The sequence below is a fragment of the Mya arenaria genome, chromosome 4 (genome assembly GCF_026914265.1).
Source record: "Mya arenaria isolate MELC-2E11 chromosome 4, ASM2691426v1".
In the NCBI taxonomy this organism is placed as follows: Eukaryota; Metazoa; Mollusca; class Bivalvia; order Myida; family Myidae; genus Mya; species Mya arenaria.
In genome coordinates, this window is record NC_069125.1 from 39,422,715 (window position 1) to 39,434,457 (window position 11,743).

Below are 11,743 nucleotides of genomic sequence, written 5' to 3' on the forward strand. Positions count from 1 at the left end.
CCAGCATTTTGTATAATGGAAATGTTTATGTTACACATCTAGGCTAGAAATGCCATCACTTGTTTAACATACGATATAATCAGTGACCTACTAGACTTTCATGCATGTTTAACAAACATTGTTATCAATAAAATATTAATTTATTTCGAAATCCAATGTCATTGTGGGGAGATTAAGTTTGCCGATAGAAAGCGTATTTAATTTAACGCAGGCGAAGGCATTTCCTTTACAACATATAGGATGTCATCAGTGCCATTTGCATTATTTTACTCTTGTATGACTTCCTTAAATCAGGCATGAGATTAATATGGAAAGTCCATATATGTGATGCACTATTTGTCAGAGCAGGAATGCAGAAGATTCAAGTGCATTGTCTTAATTAATTCTTGGATTCATTTCCATAACTGCAGACTAATTTCCTAGGTAATCCTGCTTTTTGGACTTATCAATGCAATAATTGGACGTCAAAAAGGTTTCGGTTATATTGTACGGCCAAATTAGGCTACGTCATATAGTATCTTTACAGAACCGGTGTCAATTTGTTTTATAAGGCAACCAGTTTTCCAGAATCGGCCACTTGAACAGAAGTCTGAGACCACGGTAACAAGCTAGATTTTACACGCCACAGAGTCGCCATGTCTTGTTAGAGCACGCCCAATGCTTGGCAATAACAGAGCAGGACACACAAGGACCATTCTCTGGACATTGACCCTTGAGGCATTCGTCGTTCACATCGCTCTACTGGAGACAGTGACATTATAACATATCAAGAATACTATTTCGAAGGCAGGTGAGTTTAGTTCTGCTTAAGTGTTTTACAATAAATACTTTATTATAATCTTTCTAACATGTTTTGTTTAGCGGCTTTATAAAAAAGGAAACACAAATTATTTTTTTTCTCTTGAAGGTTTTAAATGCTGGTAGTTTTTTTTATTTTTGTTGTACTCTTTTTCAGCTTTCTTAGTCATATATTTTTATATTTGGTTTGCATTTAATCATTCCGTATTATAATTTATGCTAACAAGCTTAACCATAACCGGGGGCGCAAGCATAAACAAAGTCATTAAACTTAAAACCTTTCAAAAACATCCAAATGTAACCATCACAGTCTGTGAATGTGGTTTGGTTTCACCAAGCCGGACAAGTGGGTTTCGTCTAGGTACTCGGATTTCCCTTACCAGACCACACCATCGCAAAACATCGTATCAACGTGACATATTAAATTAATCTTGTAATTACTTGTTAAACTAAATAATTAATCAACACAGCTTTCACATAATTAATATCTAAATAGTTTTTCTAATAATTAATCTTTAGAAGTTGGAGACATGTGGGATGATATATAAGGTGATCTATTCGTCGAAGTAGTTTTTTTTGATCAGTTTTACAACATACATATGGCTGAGCTAAAACATTACTGCGTATGTTACTTTCATTATTCGATATCACAGTGTTAAACTTTAAGACGCAACCGCTCAGAGTGGAAATTGAACCCGGGACGTCTATCAAAAGCGCGATATTGTTCTCATTGACAGGCCATCGCTGAACGGCTATGATTTGATATGAAACATACTAGAGTTCATGTTTTTGTTTAAGTTCTAATGATTTATTTGTGACTTAACTTACGTGCGGTGATCTTAAAAGTCATCACATTTTTAATGTTTCAACTATAGTCTGTTTAATTCCGATTGAGAAGCGTTAATTAAAACAATTGTAGATATATTGCAATACGGGGCACTCTCGACTCGTTTTTTTATAACTGCCAAATTGATTACATTATCGGGGTTATTGTAAGCCGCTGAATAAGAACTACTGCCACAATACAATGTCACCCTGTAAAGAATAATCAAATGTAATTTTCTAATGTGATACTTTCCTTCGGAGTATATAACTCCATAGGCAATCTAGTAACAGGTATTTAAATGGACATAACGGCTTGGAATATTATGACATATAAAGACGTTAAGCTGTCCGATTGCTCATCCATTTCTGATATTCGATTTAAGACTAATAACCACGGCCCAGTTTATCACGGTATTTACTGCGACAAGCATAAATAGTTTAAGCAGCTCGTTTAAGCCAAATTTCTTTTTTAATACTTATGTGAAAAAATACAGAAATAAGCTCAGTAGCCAAACGTTTAAACATAAACCACGTTTAATGGCACAGGGTAAACGCAAAAGACAAAGAACACCCAAAAAAAACAATCACAAACAAGAAACATGGACCAACAGTACAAAACTCCATAAACAGCACAGTGCATATATACTATATGAAAAAAAAACTTATTTTTGCAACTAAAAATAAGTTTGTCGTGATTATCATAAGTATTATCGCCATTTCAAGTCCAAAAACGATTTAGAAGGTAAATACTACTTAATTCATGCCGTAACAAAAATAGTGAGCTTAGCCTATTCCAGTAATAAAGGACTTAAGATGTTGCGAGAAATGGTGGTCAGTCGTATCCTTATGAACGCAATGTACACTAGTTGTCGACTAGTCGTATTTTTATTTAATTATTCATTGTATTGGATTGTATTCCAGTCTGACCAACAGTTCATTTCCGTTTCATTTAGTGCATATATATGCGAATATTGATTATCAAATTATTTTTATATGTAAAAACGAAGCAAATAGTATTTACATAAAGTTTAAAAAGATCAACTCGTGTCATTAATCATCATCATAATGGTAAAAATCCTATTTATAACTTCACATAAATTTCAAGACAGAGAAATAAAATCCCCAAATTTACAGTGTCCTTGCATTTCTTCGTAAATTACAACTAAAACTAAAATGTTCTTCATCAGTTTTCACTTTGAATGACAAGAAACTGAACGCGCAAATTATATATTGCGCCAGAATCGTTTCGAATTGTATAACCTTTTTCCCAAATAATTTATGTGTAAATTTGTGAGTTTAACACATATTCTATATATTTATTCTTTGTAACAATATTAAAGAATATCCTTGCATGGGGTGTCAAATTATCTACATAATTTGTAAGTTTCTTCTTTATTGGCATGCATCAAATGTAGTGGCTAAATTGACGGATGCATTCAGCATTTTTGTATAATGTTTGTCAAAGGTTTTTGTTACAAGAGGTAAACTCAGTTTGGTAATAACAACAGTTAATATGAGTACTTGGTTTTAAAGGAAATTTCAGAAACATTGTCTAATTTTTCATCTAGCTGCACTGAGAATGCCCGAGCATTTTAGACTTAGATTTTATGATTTATTTACTAAGCGTCAGATTGGTATTTTTGTATTATTCCTTTACTAAGGCGGGTTGTGTCAGATGGATGTGTTTGTAATATTGTTTTATTAAAATCCCAGTTAGTCAATCTTCTGTCTACAATTCCTCAAACAATCTTATGGCACCTATAACATGATCAAGCTCAGCACGACATTTTTATGTTGCATCAATTTGTTTAATCTTTTTAATTAGAGAGTTCTGAGAGTTTTAATGTTTTAATGGAAATTGTCTGAATTATTTAAAATCAAGATAATGTAAGAAATTTGACTAAATGAAATAAGATACCTACGATTTTTTTCTAACGATTTGTCGAGATTTGTGGCCTAAACCTGGAAGTGTAGTTTCAATTGCAGTTATCGTATCGTTTATATTATTCATTTGATTGAGCGGCTTTTCTGTTCTAGTTCATGTCATCTACCGTAGTTACGCAACGTTCATGACTCTGAGAGGAACCGAAGAAGTTTGAAATTAAAAACTTTTGCTTTGTTATGCGATTAAATGCCGTTAATGAAGTTATTGCGTGATCTAAAATGGAGGCGAGAAAATTGCCTGTCAAAACGTTCTCAATTACCTCCATGTTCCACCCACAACAAAACGCTTGCTTTCACAATATCTAATAAAAAATCAAAACAACTAAACTTTCCTGTTCATATACTGATTGAAAAGGTTTGCTGGTAAAATATGCTTGTTTATATTCATTTTTGGAGTTATTTGTCTCTTTTTCATTATCTCTTTTGCATTAAGCTGTTGATTATTGTGTCATTAAACGTGATCCCTGAATGATGTTTAGTTGCAAGGTCCTTGTCTACTTTATGTAGTCCCAAATGCATAATTCCAACAATGCACTATAACAATACTGGAGTTAATTTCATATTCTCATTTATGACAATAATATTTACTAAATGAGTCATGCATGTATAATATGTAAGCATGTTGTATGTGAATATTTCACGTATCGTTATTTTCTAATGTTATAGTAATTGGCTTATATTTAGAAATGGTTATTTTCATCACCTGTTCAGCTTGGTTTTATAGTTAGCTTCATACAAACATGTTAGAATAGTTGTTAAATTCAAACAAATATTTTGAGCCTCGACCGTCATAAGTCTGTAACTAATTTTGTGCTCCCTTTTATGACAATATGTATTGGTTCACGTATATAGGTGCTCGTTGTACTCGATGTGTAATTGTGTAATCTCATCTCATTATAACTATTTTATCGCATACGATTCTTTTCTCAACAGATACATCTTAAATGTTGTTTATAACGATGTATTTACAGTTTTATCACTTTCAAAAAGTATGTCATACCTGCCGCTTAACATAGTTCTTTTTACTGAAATTCTTGCTGACATCGTACTTGTATGTTAATGCTAATGTAAACGCTAATACAATTACAGCCCCAAACTAACCTCCTACGCACCACTACGGAGGGGAGTGTTGAAAAGTAAAAGCTGCTCCTTCTCGTCCTTTGAGCGTACTGAAAATTGCCTACTGTATATTTTTTTGTATTAAATCGATAAGTAATTTCATAAACCGCATTTTGACTAACAAGCACATATTATTATTCTACGATGTGGCAAAACTACCAATTGCAGCCACTCATGAAATAAGGTAGAAACATGATACTTAAAAGCATACTCTTTGATATATTATAGCCTTTGTTATAGCATATAAGGTGTTAATTTTAATCTGAGGCTTTGTTATACTTTCCCTAGCTTACTTGCTGTATCTAAATGGTATCGGTGTTTTACAAAACTTTTTTTATCCTTTCATTCTTACTGTATGCATTCATTTCTTAATTTGCTAGAGATGATACTATCAAACTGAATTCAACACATTCCTTCGGCTTCTCTGTGCGTATAAAACGTATTTCACTGCCGTTGCGCGACAAACCACTCTGATGAGGTAATTTCATCAAGATCGTTGACATTACCATTACAAAACCAATGCCCGGTATAACCATGTTATTTAATTGCATTCCTTTGTATGAACATAATCAACTTCGTTGAAACTGTTATTGACTGCAATGCTAAGCGGAACATTGTCGACGATCCATAGAACCTTATTTGTCTATACACGTTTATGATTATATTCATACAAAATCGGATATTACGCTTACATACTTGGTAAACAATTAAAGGGCAAGGCAAAATCCTTTAAATAAAATGTTCTGGAATCGAAACTATTGAGGTGACCTTGGTTTGTTCTTGCACATAGGTGTTGTAGGTATAAAAACACTGTAAAGATATCCGCCTATTATTCTGTTGTGATCCTTGCTATAAAAATTATCTGTATTAAATAACATATTGAATACTAAGCTACGCTCTTTGTATGCAATTAAGTAGATAATTTTATTAGATTAGAAAGAGTACTATAATATATTTTTGTTTATATTAAAATACTCCCTGTCTCTATGACTGCTTTACAATCATTAAAGTATAATACTTTGCAATTCCTCGGAATTGGTTTTCAGCTGTGTCGTGATGGCTGATAAATGGCTCGTACAATAATAGTTTATCTTCATATTAACGAATATTTACTTCACCCACAATCCCAGTTATTTAAATAATACACGAGCTCTTCGTGCCTGTGTCTATTTTCAATCAGAGGGTTAGTGGTTGAACTAACTGCTTCATACCATGTCCCGTTAACAAAACTAGCGTACGTATCGGTGAATAGCGTTTTAAGTTTTCCGCACGATAATTATTACACGATTAAACTCCGCCAACGTATAACCATTCGATATGGGAGTTATTGTATAAACGAAAACAAAGAAATCTATCGAACATACTCTATCAGGCGGATAAAGTAGTTGTCATATAATTGGAAGTTTAAAATTATTGAAATAATATCAAAGTCATTTTACATAAAAGTGTCATACTTTATATGCGCCTGATTTTAAACTTGCAGATAAACACGCAGTGATGATGCTCACACGACTAGGTCAGGAACTCGGCGCCCGCATTTGGCCTTATGGTTGCACTTACCTTGTCATAGTTGCTCTGGTGGTAGTAACATCAGCACAGACCTCATTGGACAGTACACAGGGTTCCCACGAACTCGACAATGAAATCTTCCGGAATTTGTGGGGTGCATATGTATTGCCTATTCTTGCAATGGACTTAAACAAAAAGTTATCTGATAGTGACATGTCGGAGTCGTATGGCTATCTAGCAGGTTTGTATAATTGTTAGTTCACATTCACTGGGTTTAGTATCAGTTTTGCATTTCTTATTATGTCGTGTAATGACAAGGCTATGTGAGAACGGAATGCTGAGTAAAGTAATTATGATACCGTGTATTAAAGGTTCACATTTATACGATACATTTGCTTTTGTTTTCTTTCTTTGTTTCAAGAATAACACAATTATAGTATTCTAAATCAGTTCAATGCTGTTATGATGGGTAGGACATGTGCGGGTTGAGTAAGCATTTTGATATTAAAGGTTTAATTTAAAATTGTTGCTATTAAAAGAATCATAGAAAGGAAATAAAAGGATTTGAATGGATTTCAGCATGGATATTTCTCTTTTTGATCTCTTTTATATCGTTTTCAGAACATCCAATTGACCAGAGTAACGCTTATCGACAAAAAAGAAAAAGTAGGTGACTTAAATTTATTATTCACTAAGAAGAAAATGAATTTCTGTAATATCGTGTTGGCTCTTGTTAATTTCGGGTCGAAATACTACTGAGTGGCGTCTAAGCTCTTTCGCCAATTTACATTTTTAAGAAATCGACACGAACAGGCAAACAACTGCCATCATTTCTGTCCAAGTACTTTTCCAATCAACTAATTTAATATCTAGAACTTTTTAAAGACTATTTCTTGAACATGTAAGTCATCTTTGAACAGTCCTCTAAGAAAAGAATAAACTACATATTTGAGCGGTGAGGTGGTTCTTCTACTTCACTCTTTAACAATTTCAATGATTAAGGATAGGATAGCATTAAATAAGCATTACTATATATCCAATGCTGTTACATTGTTGATCCTTGCTTCTAAATCTAGCTTATGCCTGCCCGATGCATTATATTTGAAAAGGTTACGTTCACAAAAAATATGTTGACGTGTGTACAATGCTTAGTCAACAATTCACTTGTTTTCAGTGTATATATTCGAATAAGCACAACACAGTGAATAAAGCAAACACATTTAAGTAAGTTGAATATTTCATGAACATATTCTTGGCAAATTCAATCATAAAAATGCTATTCTTTCAAGGCAGAAAGCTTTTTAGACATGACTAGAGTGACATTTTCAAAACTAATTTGCATAAAAAACAACACTAAGATTATTTATGTTGAAATGCATTGGAAACAAACAAATAGATGTACCACTGCTGTTTGCGTTTCTGCTGAGCATTCATTTGATATATGAAATGCTGTCTAGAAAACAGATTATTCTGAAAGAAAAGGTACATTTGAAGTTTGAAAACTGAGTGGAATTGATTTGTAATATAAACAAATTCGCTGCCAACAAGCAGCGACGTTTTCGGTTATCTCCATTAAAGAATGACATGATATTTATCAATCGCCTACGGTCAGTTATTCCAATAGACCAGAACATTCATACCATATTTTCTGTTTACAGGCTTTATGGGAATGGACAATATGGACAGAATGTTTGCCTCTCTGAACTCTAAACCCCGTTTCATGTCCATCGATAACAGTTTCGGCAGTCTACAGAACCTTCTTCTAAAAGCCGGTCGCAAACGTCGCTAGATGCTAACAACAACGACAACGCTTTCAATACATATTCAAATGTGGCAAAATGAAACTTTCAGTTGCAATTTAATTCACTGTACGTCCAAACATTATCGCCATTACCTCAAGGTATAGCGCAACACTTTCCTAATCTACAAATAGTGGTAAGAATTACGTTAGTCGGGCGTTTAATCTTCAATTTGATGTAACAAGTCATACGACTGCTTAACAATAAAGGAAAAATGTAATTCTTTTTATTAAATGAATACTTTGGACAAATTAACTTTATTGCTAAAAACAATGTTATTACATGTGTGTGTCCTACGAAGACAATCGTAAACTGTCTTAAATGAATGAATTGTTTTCTGCGAAGAACGGGTCTTATATCGTTTAGTGAGTTCCTATTTTAGTGAGCAACTATTTACGCATTTGAACTGAAATTTCCCATAAATGAAAAAAGGCCCAATCAGGAACTCTTCAAGACCTAAACGCCACAATACAAGACAGCATACTAAAACAGGCACTCTACAAGAACATAACGCAACCAGACATTACACTCAAACAGGAACTCTACAAGGGCACAAGAGCAACAGACAATAGACTCAGAACGCCAGACAATGGAGGTGATATTTAGTATCTTTGAGCGACCCGACAACAACCATTTGCACATGCGGCTAGAAGAGAGCGGTCACCGTCACAAGAGGGCAGCAGCCAATCTGATGACAAATGTCTTTGAGGGTGCAACACGGCTATTGCTCTACCTACACCAATATATTCGATACTGCCTTTGCAAATACACATTTCATTTTTCACATTAAGTATCAAATCAATATTTTGATGAAACCTGTGTCATATTTCAGTAAAATGTAATAAATAATTTCAATTTGTATTCAATCAAGTTGTAAGTGTCTGTAACGGATCAGCCTAAGTTACAAACAATGTATAGCTGAAATTCAAATATAACAGTTATATCAAACGAGTGTTATTCAAATATTTTATAAAATTCAGGCCTTTACCGAATGTACTGCGATACAGTTTAACGAATGATGACTGTTCATTATTGTGTCAATGAGAGAAGCCTTTCAACTAAGAAATGAATCTCAATCCAAGGTAAACTCTGGCAAAGAGTACACTGATGTTTAATGCGAATGATTTAAAAATTTGGCTTACTGGTTTCCGAAATGAAACAACACGTATGAAAGCAACATTTGTTATGCGTTGAACAAGCTTGACAAAAAAGATATCGAGCCAACGCCATCTCCTAGAACACATCAGACCATCAAGCTTTCGATAAAGCTTATCAAAGATTAATATTGCGATTTTTGGTCGAACGGTGAAGGTCGTTAAAGGTGAACGAAAGAGGCTTAAAGCAATTGTTTTTTTTTTGTTGTTTTTTTATCTTCAGTGACACAGTCAGTCAGATACATGTTTCATCTGCAAATGAATTAGCATGGGCGAAGCTACTCCATGCTTCGTCGACTCCCACTTGCTTATAATGCCCAAGAGAGTCTTTCACAAATCTATTCCGATAGCCAACAGCGTCTTGTCTGAATTGGTATGGAAAAATATCAGAAAGTATCACGTTCATAGACACATCTTGTGTTAGACTTAGACTTTATCTTATAAAATGATACTTTTAAGTTTGTCTAAAGCAATCTCAACCGTAAAGTTTAATAATCATATCAAAATTCGCCATTTGTTTCAAAGGCTTCATATGTAGGTTTTCAGAGGCTAGAAACCTAGGACATTTTTGTATGTTTTTTGCAAGATATGGATAACGTAAAATTGCAATAACCGAAATAAGGAAGCCAAAACATGTCAAAATATGGATAACGTAAAATTGTAATAACCGAAATAAGGAAGCCAAAACATGTCAAAATATGGATAACGTAAAATTGTAATAACCGAAATAAGGAAGCCAAAACATGTCAAAATATGGATAACGTAAAATTGCAATAACCGAAATAAGGAAGCCAAAACATGTCAAAATATGGATAACGTAAAATTGTAATAACCGAAATAAGGAAGCCAAAACATGTCGAAGTAACAAAACAATACAGGGTCATTTAACCGGCACAACTTGCTCGAGAGTAAAGGTTAGATCTAGCGCATTCTCACCGTCCTAATATAAGTTTTATATGGGATATAATATCAAAGTTGAAAAAAGGAGGTCAAACTTAAAAAGGGAATTATTCAAACAATAGAAACCTGTATAAAGTCACACACCATATGCATGAGATATTTCCCTGACAATTCATCGCATATACGGGACATGGTGTTTGAAAAACGTCATTATACTGCTTAATTAGGATTTACAATTTGTTAGTTATACAAACAAATTGTCCATGGTGTAAAACTGTTACTGTTACATTTCCTCTAACTTTACTTATATAATTTTACTGGAACAATATTTAAGTAACTTAGAAGGTAAAAAAGTAACTTTATGGATTACTGCTTTTGATCAAAATAAACTTAAAACTTATAAATTATAAAACATAAAATACATCCTATTAACACATTAACATTGTGAAAATTTAATCAGTATTGTACTTTTTATCTGTAGAAGTTATATAACAATTTTTCAACAGCTTTCGCTATCAGGTATTACAGTTTCAGACGAGTACAAGATGTTATTCTTATCACTATATCACTATAATTGACCCAGAAATCACTGGCCAAAGCAGAGAATGTTTCTTTAAAGATGTTGTTGTATACAGTTGAATGACTGATGGTATGTTGTATACAGTTGAATGACTGATGGTATGTTGTATACAGTTGAATGACTGATGGTATTATCATATCAAATCTCTGGGAGTTTCTTTTTTTAAATTTGATGTTTACCACTTTTATGTGTTCTCAAGGTGGCTTCTAGAACAGCAAAGACAGATTTCGACATCGTCTGAATCATTCGATGACCAGAATGAAAGAGAATTAGTTTGTTTCATTTCAGGTACTCTCTTTAACAGTCATAGAAGTGTTTCTTATGTTTCTATTTTCGTAATATCATAACCCGGAAAGAGTAGTCTTCGAAATTAATAATGCGTGATCACCCTGACCGATAAATCGTGTTATCATATTTCAAGACGGATATCACTGTTAAATCATGGTTGTAACATTGTTTTAGGATGGGAAAGCGGCTATTGTTCGTTGACTTCATACATGCTCTAGTCAAATAAACATTTTGGAATAGAATTGCGATACATTGTGAACTTATTAACATACTTTAGAATACAAACAAACATGATGCAAATGAACACTTATTTATTAACCACTTAATAATTCAATTGAAACTACCTGTGCAAGGAAATGGTACAAAATTAGTTGAAGTTTTAGACTCTGATATAAAACAACATTTACATCTGACAATACATCATTTCTATCATTCTTTTATACAAACTAGGAGCTTTTTTACATTTTGGAATTAAGCTTTTTTCTTCAAAGCATTTAATTGCATATCGTCAGTGAAGATGGGCATAGGGACCCACGCCTAATGTTATTCCGTTTAATGGAGCAAGCAAAACAAACAAAGCTTTTTTCCTTAATATGCATAAAAGATTTACATACGGTTAAGGATATTAACTAGTTTTTCGATGCAAGGAATTGAACGGATTTCTTTGTTAGACCTGTTAAATTGATTTTTAATTTTCTCATGTCTAACAAAATGGTTTACACGAGAACAAAACTTAATCAGAGCAAAACAGTTTCTTTGGTACAAAGTTATAGATTGCACGTTTTGGAGCATGTCTCGTATGGTAAGGGTTATTGCTAGGTCTATTT

The 11,743-nt window shown here is 33.3% G+C and overlaps 1 protein-coding gene across 2 annotated transcripts; it reads left to right on the forward strand.

Moving 5' to 3' along the window:
• Window positions 1–593: 593 nt before the first annotated feature.
• LOC128232872 (uncharacterized) lies at window positions 594–8,855 on the forward strand. 2 transcript variants are annotated; one of them, XM_052946652.1, is made up of 4 exons: window positions 594–790; window positions 6,170–6,436; window positions 6,817–6,861; window positions 7,854–8,855. In XM_052946652.1, the coding sequence occupies exons 2-4, from the start codon at window positions 6,184–6,186 to the stop codon at window positions 7,982–7,984; spliced, it is 429 nt and encodes a 142-aa protein (XP_052802612.1). In that variant the 5' UTR covers window positions 594–790; window positions 6,170–6,183; the 3' UTR covers window positions 7,985–8,855. The 2 variants fall into 2 exon arrangements, with proteins under 2 accessions (XP_052802612.1, XP_052802613.1); XM_052946653.1 differs by having other exon boundaries at window positions 594–786.
• The last annotated feature ends 2,888 nt before the right edge of the window (window positions 8,856–11,743 follow it).